The following is a 17,583-nucleotide window of genomic DNA, read 5'->3' on the forward strand; positions in this document are numbered from 1 at the left end:
CTAACTCAGACCGGTTTAAAACTTGCTGTGTTATTGGGCGAGTTAGGTCCTTTAAACAGCAGTGGCTATTTAATATAGAGCTAGCTGCAAACAGTTTTATAGTGTCAATAGTTACTGAAGAAGCTGTGTGCGCAACAACTGGACCCTGGGTATTCATTTGCTCTGAATTGCATGTCAAGCATTAAACTTTAATTGGAGACCAGTAATTAATAATCATTACAGAACTAGCTTTAAATAGTTTTTTAATTAAACAAATGTAGATCTATAGTCTAAAATCACTGAGGCAATATGTTTCCTGTGTGGAAGTTAAAGATTTGTGTTTACTGTACCGTGGTTCTTAGCTGAACGTTGAGCCAGTACGTTCTAGTATGATTCTCCATAATCAGTTGTCATAGATTACTCTGTTACACTGTGTGGGGAACTGAGCTAAATCAAAATCTTAACAGAATGTTCTCTTTCGTTCTGAATAAGCAATATTTCCAACTACTGGTATCACTGACTGGTGTTTAAAACGTGATATTAAGTAAAATTATCTATTTTTAAAAGTGTGCATTTCTACTGTTTTATGCACAGTTCAAAAGCAGCAGTTTAACCACTTTCACAATGAGATTTTAAAATTATCTGCGGCTTTATGACATTACGTTAGGTACTATATGTAACATTCAACCCCAATCCTGCTGCTTTCGTTTACAAAGGAACTAGTAATGATTCTTTTCTGATCTACAAATATAGTTTATTAAAGGATTTGTTTAATGTTTTGTGCTACTTTCAGCTTGTGCGATCTGCTCAAGCTCAGTCTGTGTTGCAATTTTTAAAAGTCCGATATTTGGCATTTCAGAAGTGTTCCTGCTTGTGATGACAAGGCAATATGTTCAAATGTTTGGAAATCGTACCCTGTTAAGTTCCCCCTGTGTTTGCAATGATTGTCCATGATTATGTTGGCCCTGCATCTATGCATCCTGTTGGCCACAGATTGATTTGTGGAGAAACCCAGGACACACTTGCTCACAGCAGATGAAGATGGCTGGTTTTAAAAGCAGCACTTAAGTGTGTCATCAGCTGCATATTGCCTTTCTGAATAACTCCTGCTTGCTGATTGAGCTAAAGCAATCAGTCAGTACATTTTCATGCTTTGCGTGTCTGAGGTGCTGTGGGCTAATGCTTGTAAAACGGTATTGATCTTTACTATGTGTTTTACTCTGAGCTGACAGCATTAGAACACGAGGTTATTGCACATGCAAGTGGAGACTGTTTTCTTTGGTTAACCTTTGTTGACTGTTTGAATCCATTCTGCCCAACAACTGCTCATTTTCTATTGGTTTTTGTTTCCCCCGTTACATGTTTCTCTGAAAGTGGGCTTCAAAATGAGTCACTCCTGACAAAGCAACCTCAAAGGTGCTATTAAAATGATTGGGAGCTTCCTTCCTATACAACGGCCATAATATTCTGATACCATAGTAACTGCCATAGAGCTCTGACAGTGAATAGCAGCTGCCTTCCTAAAGGTGCCCTCTAACACCATGGCATCACTGATACCATGGCAGCACTCACATTTTTTGATGTTTTTTATTACTTCTGACTAAGTTGCTTTCTTCTGTCCTAAAGGTGTTGATTTTCTATGGTACACTTAATCATATTGGAGCCCTTGAAAGTGAGCATCAGGAAACTGTTGAACTGCTGGGTCTCTATAGCTTAGCAACATCATATGTCCACACAACATCCATGTGGCAAGGGTTGTTGTTTGACCATCAGGTGCATGGACCTTACTTTTCTACTCTCCGTTGCAGTGCGCACCTCCTGTAACCTTGACTTAGATCAGCAACATCAGAATAGATTGGATACTGAACCTTGGACGTTCTTGTTGTTATGCATCACGAGCTGGATAAACATATTGGGGCATTTGAGGGAGTAAATTCAGTCCTCACATTTTGTTGCCCATCCCTAATTGCTTGTGAAGGTGGAGGTGAGCTGTCTTCTTGAACCACTGTAGCCATGTAGTGTAGGTACACCCACCGTGCTATTAGAGGGTTCCAGGATTTTGACCCAGTGACAGTGAAGGAGCAGCGATATATTTCCAAGTTAGGATGGTGAGTAGCTTGGAGGGGAACTTCCAAATGATTGTGTTTCCATGTATCTGCTGCCCTTGTCCTTCTAGATGATAGTGGTCGTGGGTTTGGAAGATGCTGCCAAAGGAGCCTTGTTAAGTTCCTGCAGTGCATTTTGTCAATGGTACACACTGATGCTATGCTTAGTGGTGGAGGGAGTGAATATTTGTAGAAGAGATGCCAGTCAAGTGGGCTGCTTTGTCCTGGATGGCATTGAGCTTCTTGAGTGTTGTTGGAGCTTCACTCATCTAGGTAAGTGGGGGGTATTCCATCACATTCCTGACTTATGCCTTAAATATGGTGGACAGGCTTTGGAGAGTCAGGAGGTGAGTTACTCACTACAAGATCCCTAGCCTCTGACCAGCTCTTCTAGCCACAATATTTATATGGCTAGTCCAGTTCAGTTTCTGGTCAATGATAATTCCCCCAGGATGTTGATAGTGGGGGTTTCAAAGATGACAATGTCAAGGGGCGATGGTTTGATTCTCTCTTATTGGTCATGGTCATTGCCTGGCACTTGTATGGCGTGAATGTTACTTGCCACTTGTCAGCCCAAGCCTAGATAGTGTCCAGGTCGTCTTGCATTCGCACGTTGACTGCTTCAGTGTCTGAGGAGTTGCAAATGGTGCTGAACATTGTGAAATCATCTGGCCTTATGTTGGAAGGAAGATCATTGATGAAGCAGCTGATGATGTTTGAGCCTTGGACACTACCCTGAGGAAGTCCTGCAGTGATGTTCCAGGACTGAGATGACTGATCTCCAACAACCACAACCATCTTCCTTTGTGCTAGGTATGACTCCAATCAGTGTAGAGTTTTCTCCCTGATTCCCATTGAATTGCTGGGGCTCTTTAATGCCCTACTCGAGCAAATGTTGCTTTGATGTCAAGAACAGTCACTCTCGAACATCAGGCGCCTGCTGAACGTGATAATAACCCCCTCCAGGGAGAGAACACAAGAGGTGATCGTCTCCCTGGACGCAGAAAAGGCCTTTGACAGAATCGAATGGAAATACCTCATAGCGGTACTGGAGCGGTTCGGGCTTGGAGCAGGGTTCACCGCTTGGGTAAAGCTCCTATACAACGCTCCCATGGCGAGTGTACGGACCAACAATACCAACTCCCAATACTTCCAGCTGCACAGGGGCACCAGACAAGGATGCCCACCGTCCCCGCTGCTGTTCGCACTAGCAATCGCACCACTAGCAATCGCGCTCAGGGCAGCAAAAAATTGTAGGGGGATCCGAAGGGAAGGCAGAGCGCACAGAGTCTCACTCTATGCAGATGACCTGCTCCTCTACATCTCGGACCCACAGAGCAGCATGGACGGAATCATTGCGCTCCTGAAAGAGTTTGGAGCCTTCTCGGGCTACAAACTCAACATGAGCAAAAGCGACATCTTCCCAGTACACGCGCAAGGCGGGGGGGGGGGGCAGCAGCACTAAAGGGGCTGCCATTCAAACAAGCCCAACACAAATTCCGCTACCTGGGGATCCAAATAGCCCATGACTGGAAAGGGATCCACAAATGGAACCTCACCAGTCTGACAGAGGAAGTAAAAAAGGACCTGCAAAGATGGAACACACTCCCACTCTCCCTCGTGGGGAGAGTCCAGGCGATCAAAATGAACGTATTCCCCAGGTTCCTCTTCCTGTTTAGATCCATTCCGATCTACATTCCCAAGGCCTTTTTCAAAGCGCTGAACAAACTAATCATGACGTTTGTATGGGGGGGGTAAAAATGCTAGGATCCAAAAGAAGGTCCTACAAAAAACAAAATCCGGGGGGGCTAGCCCTCCCAAACCTACAATTCTACCACTGGGCGGCAACAGCCGAGCGAGTAAGGGGATGGATCCAGGAGCCAGAGGCCGAGTGGGTGCGCGCGGAGGAGACCTCGCCACAGCAGCACTCCCATCCCCGCCCAAAAAACACTCCAGCAGCCCAGTGGTGACAGCCACCCTCCAATCCTGGAACCAACTGCGGCAGCAATTTGGCCTGACCAAAATGTTGGACAAGGCTCCCATCTGCAATAACCATAGGTTCACACCAGCACTGACTGACGCCACCTTCAAAAGGTGGAGGCAGGACGGAGGGACACTGACAGTCAGGGACCTATACACGGACGACAGGATCGCAACACTGGATGAACTGACAGAGAAATTTCGGCTAGCCAGGGGGAACGAGCTACGGTATCTGCAGCTCAAAAAACTCTTACGAAAGGAGACAAGGACATACCCACAACTGCCACGACAGACACTACTGGAAGACCTACTGGACGCAAGCATCCTAGATAAAGGGAACTGTAGCGACATGTATGACCGACTGGTAGATAGGGACGACACCGTACTGGACGCAACAAGGAGGAAATGGGAGGACGACCTGGGGATGGAGATAGGGTGGGGACTCTGGAGCAAGGCACTGCATAGGGTCAACTCCATCGCCACGTGCGCAAGGCTCAGCCTGGTACATAGAGCCCACTTAACAAGATCCCGTATGAGTAGGTTCTTCCCGGAGGTGGAGGACAGATGTGAATGGTGTCAAAGAGGCCCGGCGAACCACGCCCACATGTTCTGGTCTTGCCCCAGACTTGTGGAGTACTGGAAAGCCTTCTTCGAGGCTATGTCCAAAGTGGTGAGGGTGGAGGGTGGAGCCCGATAGTGGCGATCTTCGGGGTTTTAGACCAGCCAGATCTATTCCTGGGGAGGAGGGCAGACGCCCTTGCCTTTGCCTCCCTAATTGCCCGCCATAGAATCCTGTTTGGCTGGCGGTCAGCAGCACCACCCAGAGCTGCAGACTGGCTGTCCGACCTCTCGGAATCTCTCCAAATGGAGAAAATCAAATTCGCCATTCGAGGGTCAGACGACGGCTTCCACAGAACGTGGGAGCCATTCATGCAATTGTTCCGGGACCTGTTTGTGGCTAACGAACAAGAGGAAGAATAGTTGGGTAGCCAAGAATCAGGGGAAAATGGTCGGGAGAAGGTAGCCGGGGCATGGAGGGGAGAGATGGACTGGGAGGGAAGGGGGGAGGGGGCGGCTAAACTCGAGGAGGGAGGGGGGGGTGAGGAAGACAGCTAAACCTGGGGAGAGGGAGGCGAACCGTGGAGGGGAGGGGAGGGGGGGGGGGCAGGGAAGCGGGAGCCGGAGGGAGGACACAAGATGCCAAAACGTGCATAACATTTCCAGGAGCGTGGAACGAGGAAACTGGAGATGGAGGACGGCAGAAGTGGGGGCGAGCGTGGGACGGCACAAGACCCGTCCGGGAAGGGCGGGCGACAGCAGCACACAGCACAGCCAAATATCGCACGCTGTGATTTTCTCCCCGGCACCCAAAGGTGTGCTTGCCCCCCCCCAGTCCCCCCGCAGGCAGTCGCCTACTTCTGTGGGGTGGGTAATTTTGCCAGATGTACAGAGATGCCGCTGTCGAGCTGGTGCACAATACCCCACCAGTTATTCCATTGCATATGTTATTGTATTTTTTTTTATGTTGGGGTGTGCCCTTCTCCTCTAAATGTGTGTATATATATATATATATATGTGTGTGTTTCTTATTCTGTGTACATAACGGTAATTATACCTTGCTCAAAAAAACCCAATAAAAACATTTATTAAAAAAAAGTCACTCTCACCTCACCCCAGCTCTGGGGTTCAGCTCTTTTGTCCATATTGGAACCAAGGCCATGTAATGATGTCAGGAGTTAGTGACCCTGGCGGAACACAAACTGAGTGTCAGTGAGCAGGTAATTGTTAACTAAGTGTCACTTGATAACACTGTTGATGACCCCTTCCATCACTCTACTGATGATTGAAAGTAGACTGATAGAGCAATAATTGGCCGAGTTGGATTGGTCCTGCTTTTTGTGTACAGGACATACCTGGGTAACTTTCCACATTGCCAGGAAGATGCTCGTGTTGTAGCTATACTGGAGCAGCTTGGCTAAGGGCGCAGCACGTTTTGGAGCATAGTCTTTGTAGTATCTAGTACCTTCAGCCATTTCTTGATATCACGTGGGGTGAATCGAATTGGTTGAATACTGACATTTTGAATGATGCGGGGACTTCTGGAGGAAAACGAGATGGGTCATCCACTTGGTACCTCTGTCTGAAGATAATTGCGAATGCTTCAGCCTTGTCTTTTGCACAGATGTGCTAGCTCCTCCAACATTGAGGATGGGGATATTTGTGGCGCCTCTTCCTCCAGTGAGTTGTTTAATTGTTCACCATCATTCATGACTGGATGTAGCAGGACTGCAGAGCTTTAGATCTGATCCATTGGTTGTGGGATTACTTAGCTCTGTCTATTACTTGCTGCTTATGTTGTTTGGCACACAAGTAGTCCTGTGTTGCAGCTTCACCAGGTTGAGACTTCATTTTTCGGTATGCCTGATGCTGCTGCTGGCATGCTCTCCTGCACTCTTCATTGAACCAGGGTTGATCCCCTGTTTTGACGGTAATGGCAGAGTGGGGGATATCCTGGGTCATGAGGTTACAGATTCAGGCTGAGTACAATTCTTCTGCTGCTGCTGATGGCCCACAGCACCTCATGGATGCCCAGTCTTCAGTTACGAGATCTGTTCTGAATCTATCCCATTTAGCATAATGCTAGTGCCACACAACACGATGAATAATATTCTCAATGTAAAGACCGGACTTCATCTCCACAAGGACTGTGCGGTGGTCACCTCCCACCAGTACTGTCATGGACAGATGCATCTGCGGCCGGCAGGTTGGTGAGGATGAGGTCTAGAATGCATTTCTTTCTTGTTGGTTCTCTCACCAACTGTTGCAGACCCAGTCCAGCAGCTATGGCATTTAGGACTCGGCCAGTCTGCTTAGTAGTGGTGCTACTGAACCACTCTTGGTGATAGACATTGAAGTCCCCTACCCAGAGTAAATACTGTGCCCTTGACACCCTCAGTGCTTCCTCCAAGTGGTGTTCAATACAGGGGAGTATTGATACAAGGTGGACGTATGTGGTAATAAGCAGGAGGATTCCATGCCCATGTTTGAGCTGAAGCCATGAGACTTCATGGGATCCAGAGACAATGTTGAGGACTCACAGGGCAACTCCCTCCCTCCTGTATATCACTGTACTGCCACCTCTGCTGGGTCTGTCCTGCTGGGGTGTTATCTGTAAGGTTGATTCTGTGTGCATGACTACCTCAGGCTGTTGCTTGACTAGTCTATGAGACAATTCTCCCAATTTTGGCACAAGCCTCTAAATGTTAGTAAGGAAGGCTTTGGAGGGTTGATGGGGCTGGGTTTGCCGAAGTCGAGTGGTCCGTCCTTTGTTTTATTTTTTATTCACTTTTTAGCAGTTTTTGGTAGGCTTGATAGTGACTTGCAAGGCCATCTCAGAGGGCATTTAAGAGTCAACCACCTTGTTGTGCATCTGGAGTCACAGGCCAGACCAGGCAAGAATGGCAGATTTCCTTCCCTAAAGGACATTAGTGAACCAGCTGGGCTTTTATGACAATCAACAATGGTTATTATTAGACTTTAAGTTCCAGATATTTATTGGAATCAATTTCCACCATCGTGGCGGGATTCGAATCCAGGTCTTTGGACCACCAGCCCAGTGACACCACTGCGCCACTGCCTCCCCACTATTTGCCTGGGCCGATTCTTCTATTCATTTTTTAAAGTTGTAAAATAACTTTGAAGTATTTAATTTTTAAAAAATCATACCTATCCACAATAACGCTCAACAAAGCTTCATTTGAAGTATGGGTGGACCACTAGTAAGATCACTCGTGAACTGGAACAGGCATGCATAAGAATCATCCATGATCACTTCCCATGACTTTACCCCGCACCACTTGCCCTTCACCGCAGAAGCCCCTAGCCTCTGCATTTCACCTGCTCTGGGTGAAATGTCTCAGATGAGCACCTTGCACCACAAGCATTGACATTCTGTCCCTTCATGCTAAATAAAGTACGTTGATTGCTGTGATGCTATTCTTTTGTGTTGCCATTTTTCTTTCTTTTTCAATAAACCCCCTGCTTTCCTGTCATAGAAAACAGAACTGTCGCTTACTTTGTCTTAGTGAGGTATCTATGGTTCTCATTCTTTTGATGCTGCACATTTTGATTTCAGGCAGTAACTCAGTCGGGATGATTTCGCTGATTCCAAGTCTTTGATTGAACTATCACGGTGCTGTGTACCTGGAAAATATTGTAATGTTCTTAAAGGATAGAATCCACCGGCCCAGACGATGGTGAAACTGATGGAAATGGAAATTGACCCTCTTAACACCTTTTGGTCCCTATTGATAATTAGCATTTCCAAAATACATTTTATATTTGTTTTAAATTATATGCAAATTTCTCTTGTTTTTAAACCCCTTAGGAACCCATACCTTTTCCATCTGTGCTAACCCAGTAAAAGCCCATGCCCTTTTTATCTTGTGTTTATTCCTTGCCCCTTAATCTGTATTGAATCTTCAAGAACCCATGACCTGTCTTGCTTTCTCTGTTTAATCTTGTATGTACCCAGGTCGTCTTAATCTAAAAGAATCCATGTCCTAACTATCTGTTTTTAATTCTAGAAGTTCCCACACTTCTTCTTTTTGTCTTTAATCCTGTAAGAGCCCAAGATTTCTCTGCCTTGTACTTAAATCCTGTAGGAATCCATGCACTCCTTACCTTGTGTTGAACCCTGCAAGGGTCCATGCCCTCTCTAACTGTGTTAAATGCTGGAAAAGAACCCATTCTCTCGTTATCTCAGGGTAAGTGATGTGCAGAATGATTTGAGCAATAAAGTACACCTGGACTGAACCAGGGAATCGTGGGTAGGCTGGCCATATTCTTCTACATTACAGGTGCAAGTATGTCATTCTCTTTCGATCATACCTTTCCAAATTAGCAGCATCTCTACTATTCCAGTTAGCAAGCAAGTATAGAAAGTTGTTGCTATTTTCAAGCTGTTTTGACAGATTTGGCTGGAAATAGCATAGTGCAAAATGTAAATGTTGCCTCCAGGCAATCACCATTCAAACTAACATTTAGCCAGTTAAAATTGTGCACTTTCCTAGGTATGATCGAAAAGGACATCACATTTCCCGTGGTTCCATTTTCTAAAAGACAGATTAATCTCTTCAACGCCATTTCAACAATGAGCTACTCGGATCACACTGATGAACGTTCAGATTTACAGTGTGAATTCCCCACCCTCTTTGACTTGTATTATGTTTGTGGCATTCTGTCCAACTGGATTTTCTGCATAATCTGCAATGGTCATTCCTATTCCTCCATCAACGCTACTTTGAATCAGTGACCAGGTGGTGTGCTGAAGCAAACTGTGGTGAAAAGGTGACCTGTGTACTTACTTGTGTTCTCTGCCTGGTGCTTCACACAGCTGAGATTGGGATTAGGGATTTTGAACCTACATCCTACTGCCACAGTGTATCAGTGTATTGGAGTGTGAATGTGCCGCACTTCATCCAGGAGGTGGCCATTTGACCCAAAGTGCCTGTGTTGGCTCTTGGAGTTGCTAATTCTCTGAATTCTAGTTGCATTCTAAAATGTCTCTCACAGCTAATTTGAACCCCCTCCCCCCACCCCATCCTCACCCACCCACCAAGCAACCCCCCTCCAAAACAAAATGATGAAAACCTAATGCATTTAGTGAAGTGGTTAAAGGCTGACTTTATGTCCTGGTGGGAAATAATTCTGTTCTTTCTAAACTTTCCAGGTAAAAGTACCCCTGTAAACAGGCCTGGCTCAGCTAACTCTGTCAAGTCCCACGATCCTTTCCAGCCCTTTGGCGCTTTTGATGGTGACCCGTTTCAAAGTAAAAAGGGGCTCGGTGACCCATTCAGCGGTAAAGATCCCTTCACGCCTACTTCCTCAAGTAAAACTTCTAAAGATTCTTCCTTGGGTTTTGCAGACTTCAGCTCTGTAAGTTGAGATCAGTGATACTCTCTGTCCACAATCAACCCCCTCCCCCTGTCCCCTCTCCCAATCTGTGCTAGTATGATCATTTTACTAAAGCCTACAACTGGACACCTCACCAGCTTCTCTTGCCATTCTTTTGAAAATCATGCTAGCCATTTCTGCATAATAACACTGATCTCTTCAATATATCTTGCCCTTCCCTCGCTTTCTGTCTAACATAGTGTGGGGGGAGAGGGAGTTCTTCTAACCAGTGGCCAACCTTATAACGACAACTAGCAGCCTTTCCAAAAATAAAATTCTTGACGTGGGCTTAGATGGGGAAAGTAATTCCATAATCATTTGGCAAATGACCAATTGTAGATTGGCAAGGGGCTAACTGTTTCCCGCCAACATTAAACTGGATATGGTGATTGTTATGAGGCTGTCATGGACTGGGATTGAAGTGTTTATTTTGGTTCTGTCCAAGGTGACAATCATTTCCAAATAAACTTCAACCTGGATAGATGTATCACCAAGGCCTTTTGCCAGACATACTTTAGTTGGTGGCTGGGTGTTAACATTTCTTCTTCATTACCCCCATCCCGCAACCCCCACCATCTCCCCACCATGCACTACTTGAGACAATTGACCTGATCTGCTTCAGTTCAATTTCCTCGTGCAATACTCAGCTGGTGCACGTGAGACATTGATTGGATTTTTTAAATTAACCTGTGTCAACAGGTTCTCAGTCCTGTGCGTATTGTGTGTGAACCAGTGTGCATCAGTGTTCTCTCTTTGTATACGTTTAAATGATTTATAAAGTTAGTGAACTTGTAGTGTTATACGTGAACTATGAACTGAACCAAACAAATGGGAAACATGGGAGAGGCATCAATAGGTTTGGGTTTGGTCGTGTACTCTTCACCGATAGGCTAATGCAAGCTATCCTGTTGAGGTTGCCTGCCATGTTTCTACATTGATTAGTCATTGCAAGTGTTCTCAGTACCTCTGTTTCCTTGCCTTTAAGAAATTTTACTTGTTGTTTGCCATTTAGCTGGAGTTTGTCTTTCCTTCGAGTTTCTAGAGCATTCTCTGTGTTTCAGTATTGAAGTGTTTGCTGCATTTTTTGGTTTGTTTAATGAGTTACATATTTACAAAAGTTTAACAAGAAGGCAAGCAGACAAAATAAATTATATATCATTATAGTACGTATTGAACACATTTTCCCAAAAGAGAAGTCCTCGTTCATCGTTACCTGCTGACTTGATTTGTTTTTGGCTGGTGCACCACAGCTCTCAAAGAAGTATTCTTTGACAGATAAGAGATGGAACTTGACAAGGAGTAATGGCAGAGAAAGGAAGCAAATTGCTCTCATTGATTATTAGCCTGTTACCACTTTCCTTCTCACAGCCGAAATGAGGGTGAGTAAAATGAAGCCCGAGCGCCAACTCAGATGGCATGAATACTTTTTATGCAGCAGTTTTAGTCTGGGATGCGCTGCTGTTCCCGTTAGTGAATTAACTGAGATATTAAGAATCATAAGTGGTAGTGTTCATGTCTGTTTTTCAGAAAATTTTAAAATATGATCATCCTGACAGCTTTTAGCCCTATCCACCTTCTTAGAATTTATTTTACTTTTCTTCCATTATTTTTGTAGTAATCCACGGGAGTCAGGAGTTCCGTCACCACACCAATATTTATTTACAATAACAATATTACAGGAGCAGCTACAAACAGTGCTCCTAGCAGTCCAGTCAACTTAAGACTGTCTCACAAAGCCTACAAAGGTGATTATATGGGCCCCCTCAATGAGCTATCATTGAGGGAGCTCATACTCCAATTGGACAACCAATAAAGCCAATTGGAGTTCATTACACCCCCCCCCCCCCCCCCCCCCCCCCCCAAAGGTCCGAGGAATTCCTGCCAGCTGGCATTCCTCTGAGCTTCTTCCTGCTCCTCATGTCTGGGTCTGTCACCTCTGTGTCGTCCGCCGGGTCGTTCTCCGAAGTGGGCGGGGTGCACCTTATAGGTGCCCGTCTTTTCCTTGACGACCTCCTTGGAAGTTGTTCTTCCTCATCCTCGGGGAGAGGTGTCGTGGCGGCCTCGTCGAAAGTGTCCATCTCCGACTCTGACGACTGGATGACGGGGTCTGGAGAAATTGCTCGGGGTTGGGGTGTGGGTATCCTTTCCGTCTGGAATATCCCAGCTTGAGGCGGTCCTGCTTCGCCTGCCTCCAGGTGTGGTTCCGCAGCCCTTATTTGGTCTAGGTGTTTCTTCAGCACCTTACCTCCTATTGAAACCTCATAGGATATGGGCCCTGTTTGGGACTCTACCGTGCCTTTGACCCACGTTGGTCCATTCCCATAATTCTTGACCCAAACTGGTGCCCCCATCTGGAAATGTCTCTGCTGCCGACTATTATCATGCCTCCTGTTGTTTCTCCACTTTCCCTGTTAAATTTGGGAAAAGGAGACTCAGCCTCGTTCGCAGCCGCCTTCCCATTAAGAGTTCAGCTGGCGTTATGCCCGTTGTGGAATGCGATGTCGTCCTGTAATCAAACAGCCAGCGGGAGAGCTTTGTGTCTGTTGACGCTGCCGGCTGCTTCTTGAGTCCTGCTTTAAGTGTCTGGACCGCTCTCTCTGCCAGGCCGTTGGTCGCTGGATGATAAGGGGCCGTTTTGATGTGACGGACTCCGTTTTCCTTCAGAAATTTTCCAAATTCCCCACTTGTGAATGCCGTTCCGTTGTCCGACACCAATACCTCCGGAAGTCCATGTGTTGCAAACGAGGCCCTGAGCGTTTCAATTGTCGATGCTGTGCTTGCCGCGTTTACCCGGTGGACATCCAACCATTTGGAGTGGGCGTCCACTATCACCAAAAACATTGAGCCCATGAAAGGGCCGGCGTGGTCAATATGCAGGTCGGTCCACGGTCTGCCAGGCCATTCCCACGGGTGCAATGGCGCCGCTGGTGGCACTCTTTGCCCCTGTTGGCACTCCTGGCACCGACGTACCAAGGCTGCTATGTCTGCGTCTAAACCTGGCCACCAAACGTAGCTTCGAGCTAGCATCTTCATTTTAGAAACCCCTGTGTGTCCGTGATGTAACTCAGTTAAGATTGCCTGACGGCCCTGAGCTGGGACGATTACCCGGGCACGCCATAATAGGATACCGTCTTCTATGGTTATTTGGTCCCTTCTGCTCCAGTATGGGTGCATCTAGAGCTCCACTGGTCTTTCCAGTTCCCTTGTTAGCAGTAAATGCTTCACCTTGGCTAAAACTGGGTCTTTTTGCATCCACAACCGAATATGTTGTGCGTCTACTGGTAGGGTATCCAAAATATTTAGTCATTACTGTCTCCTCTGCTTTTGGTATTTGCGGCAGAGTGTCCGGGAGGGGAAGTCTGCTCAAAGCATCTGTATTTGTAACTCACGTTCCCGGTCTGTGCTCCAGAACGTATCTATACGCCGCCAGTAGCAACGCCCAGCGTTGGATTCTAGCTGATGCAATCGGGGGTATTGACTTGTCTTCTTTTAATAACCCTAATAACGGCTTATGGTCCGTCACTATGGTGAATTTCTGCCCGTACAGATACTGGTGAAATTTTTTTACTGCGAATATCACCGCCAGTCCTTCCTTCTCGATTTGGGCGTACTTCCTCTCAGCCATCGCCAAGGTCCTCGAAGCATAGGCTATTGGCCGTTCTTCCCCTTTCCTTCCTCTATGGGCTCAGACGGCTCCTACCCCGTAGGGGGATGCATCACAAATGACCACCAACTCCTTCCTTGGGTCATAATGCTCTAGGACGTTTTCGGATGACAGCTGTTCCTTAATGTCCCTAAATGCTCGGTTTTGGCGGGCGGACCATTTCCATTCTTGCCCCTTTTTTAGTAGCTGGTGGAGGGGTTCTAGGATGGACGCCCTATTTTCAATAAATTTTCCATTATAGGTTACCAACCCTAGAAATGATCGTAACTCCTGGACCATGGTGGGAGCTGGGGCTTCTTTTATTGCCTTTACTCTGTCTTCTAATGGGTGTAAGCCCGACTTGTCTACTTTATATCCCAGGTACGTCACTTGTGGGGCCAGAAAAACACATTTTTCCCTTTTTAGCCGTACGCCTGCCTTTGCGAAACGCCTGAGCACTTCCTCCAGGTTCCTTAAGTATTCCCTGTTTGTCCTACCCGTGATTAAGACATTGTCCAAATAAATCGCCACCTGCAGTAGTCCCTGCAGAATATTTTCATCTCCGACTCTGACGACTGGATGACGGGGTCTGGAGAAATTGCTCGGGGTTGGGGTGTGGGTGCGCCAGTGGGAGGGAGGGTGGTGGTGGTGGTGGAGGTGTGGGTGGGGATCCAGCGGGCGCCAGGTCCAGAAGAGAGACCGTATACTGTCGGCCGTCGGGGTACGCCACGTAGGCGTATTGCGGGTTAGCGTGAAGGAGATGGACCCTCTCGACCAATGGGTCCAACTTGTGCACCCACACGTGTTTGCGGAGCAGGATGGGTCCAGGAGCTGCCAGCCAGGTCGGGAGCGAGGTCCCGTAGGAGGACTTCCTAGGGAAGACAAGGAGACGTTCGTGAGGTGTTTGGTTGGTCGTGGTACACAGCAGTGATCGGATGGAGTGGAGAGCATCAGGAAGGACCTCCTGCCAGCGGGAGACTGGGAGATCCCTGGACCGTAGGGCCAGAAGGACGGTCTTCCAGACCGTTCCGTTTTCCCTCTCTACCTGTCCGTTTCCCTGGGCGTTGTAACTGGTTGTCCTGCTTGAGGCAATGCCCTTGCTGAGCAGGAATTGACGCAGTTCGTCGCTCATAAGGAAGAACCCCCTATCGCTGTGTATGTAGGCGGGGAACCGAACAATGTAAAGATACTGTGGAGGGCTTTTATTTATTTATTTAATTTTTAATTTAGAGTACCCAATTATTTTTTCCAATTAAGGGGCAATTTAGCATGGTCAATCCACCTAACCTACATATCGTTTGGGTTGTGGGGGTGAAACCCACGCAAACACGGGGAGAACATGCAAACTCCACACAGACAGTGGCCCAGGGCCAGGATTCGAACCCGGGTCCTCAGCGCCGTAGGCAGCAATGCTAACCACTGTGCCATCGTGCTGCCAGTGGAGGGCTTTTATGACAGTGGCTGCGGTCATGTCGGGGCAGGGGATGGCGAATGGGAACCGGGAGTACTCATTAATCACGTTCAGGAACTATGTGTTGTGGTCGGTGGAGGGGAGGGGCCCTTTGATGTCCACACTGAGGCGTTCAAAGGGACGGGAAGCCTTTATCAGGTGCGCTTTCTGTGGCCTGTAGAAGTGCGTCTTGCACTCCGCGCAGATCCATCCAGCCAAGATGGCGGCGCCCACTGGTCGGACATGGCTGGGGGTGTGCAAGATGGCGGCGCCCATCCGTCGCACGTGGTCCCTGGGGTCCACACGTGGCTCTGGGAAAGGAAGATGGCGGTGCCCACTGGCCGCACGTGCCTCGTGGAGAAGATTGGGGTGGCAGTCCCGGTTTGTCCCCCGAGACCGCGGCGACCGCTCGGGCCTGGCATAACGCCACAAAATGGCCTTTTTGCCGCACCGTTTGCAGGTGGAGGGAGGAGCGGACCGGACAGAGCTGCCGGGGTGTTTGGCTTGCCCGCAAAAGTAGCACCGGTGGCCCCCAGGGGTTGCCTCGTAGTCGTGCAGCACAAGCTTGCGGGGGGATGGGGGATGCACCGGAGTCAGCCGCGGGGGGGTTCCATGCTTCCCAAGGGGCTGCCGCGCAGTCGGGGACGTCCACGCGGGCGTTTCAAAAGGCCACATCCATGGAGTTAGCAAGAGCCCGTGCCTCCTTGAGGCCTCGTGTCTCTTTTTCAAACAGCCGCTGGCGGATTTGGGAGGACAGCATTCCTGCAACGAATGCGTCCCGGATCAAAAGTTCTGTGTGGTCGCTGGCTGAAACTTGTGGGCAGTCACAGTTCCTGCCTAACGCCAGGAGCGCACGGTAGAAGTCCTCCAGTGATTCCCCGGTGATTTGCCGCCTCGTCGCTAGCAGATGTCGGGCGTCGACCTGGTTCACTCGGCGAATATAGTGTGCTTTCAACAGGGCCATCGCGGCCTCGAAGTTGTCCGCATCCTCAATGAGGGTGTAGATCTCTGGCCTCACCCTCGAGTGAAGAACTTGCATTTTCTGGTCCGCCGTGGGTGTAGTTGTACCCGTCGAAGGTCGCCAGCCAGTGTTTGAAGGTTGCCGCTGCGTTTGCCACGTGGGGGATGAGTTGCAGACACTCCGGCTCCTGAGACTCCAGCCAAGATGGTGGCGCCCACTGGTCGCACAACTGAGTTGCAGACACTCTGGCTTGATTCGGAGCTCCATTCTTTAAAATCTAGTACAATAAATTGATGCTCGATCAATAACTCCAGAAGCAAGATTGGGTGACAATTGAAGGCTTTATTGTACTAGATGTTTCCCCCAACAGCGCAGGTACAGAATGCAGCTGCTGGGGAGACACTGGCTCTTATGCTCCGCCTTACTGGGCGGAACCAGCAGGCAGGCTTCACCAATGATATAGCAGTCTCAAGTACCTCCCACACCAATGGTCTTACAGCATTGTCCAGTGTACCATAATACCCCTAATACCAACTACCACAAAGACAATGACATGTTTATTGGGGTTCTAAACTATGAGCAGTTTATTTTCAGTAATACTTTGATGAAAATGCTCAATAAATCCAGGCCCCAACGCAATCATTAGGGAACTGGCTGAATACTTGAAAAGAAAATATTTGCTGGGCTATGAGGAAAGAGCAGCAGGAGTTTGGCCAGCTTCCCCAAGGAGCCAGGACAGGCACAATGTGCTGAATGACCTCCTCCTTTACAATATCATTTTGTACTTGGGCCAGGCTGCAAGAAATTTTACGGCTGAGGTGAATGAAGTTTCAGATACAGAGTGTGTATTATTGTGACTACAAGAATATTGCAGTAATGGAGGTAATTTCTGAATTTTAAATACATGGCATTTTCAGATGTTTGCACAGTTGAATTCACGTGTATTGATTGGTTAGAAATTCAAAGGTTGTTGGTGGAACATTGTGACTAACTTTAATTTAAAATGTTGAAAAGGTCCTGGGAAGATAATATAGGAAACCTAGGAAGAAAAGCCTTGAATTGGTTGCCAATTGGCTGTGGCCTTGATACGCTATTTAGTCCAGAAGACTAAAGATAAATCAGACTTTTGTCATACTCAGTGCCATTGCCTCAGGAAGTGAGAAGAATGGTGCTCAATTGAAGACATTCCCCGAGGAAGAATTGTTAAGTGTAGGCTCCAGTGTAGGCTCCGTCCGTCTCCCAGGTGGGCCAATGAATCAACATTTTGCATCTTCTATATAGCACTGAGTAACAGTAAGCTAGACCGGGCAATCTGTTTCCTTGTTGTCATTCTTTATGTATTGTGTCCTTCTAGATGTGCGTGTATGTGTATGTCTCTTCCTTTATGACACTTTCTCTGCTTCTCATTCTCACTGCATCACTTTCTGCCTTTATTTCACTCATTCATTCATACTCAGGCACTCACTCTCGCACCCACCATCACTCCCACCCTCACCTGCTCCAGTGCCCA

At 47.6% G+C, this 17,583-nt stretch overlaps 1 protein-coding gene across 6 annotated transcripts in view; it reads left to right on the forward strand.

The window, feature by feature from the left end:
• The window catches only part of eps15l1a (epidermal growth factor receptor pathway substrate 15-like 1a), a 584,484-nt gene that overhangs the window by 519,743 nt on the left and 47,158 nt on the right, over window positions 1-17,583 (forward strand). For 4 of the 6 annotated variants that reach the window (XM_038777805.1, XM_038777806.1, XM_038777808.1 and 1 more), the window contains one exon: window positions 9,796-10,001. The exons of the other annotated variants lie outside the window; for them this stretch is intronic. In XM_038777805.1, the coding sequence (XP_038633733.1) occupies window positions 9,796-10,001 (206 nt within the window). The remainder of the gene's footprint in view (window positions 1-9,795; window positions 10,002-17,583) is intronic. 6 annotated transcript variants of the gene reach the window in all.

Source organism: Scyliorhinus canicula, chromosome 18 (genome assembly GCF_902713615.1).
Source record: "Scyliorhinus canicula chromosome 18, sScyCan1.1, whole genome shotgun sequence".
Taxonomy (NCBI): Eukaryota; Metazoa; Chordata; class Chondrichthyes; order Carcharhiniformes; family Scyliorhinidae; genus Scyliorhinus; species Scyliorhinus canicula.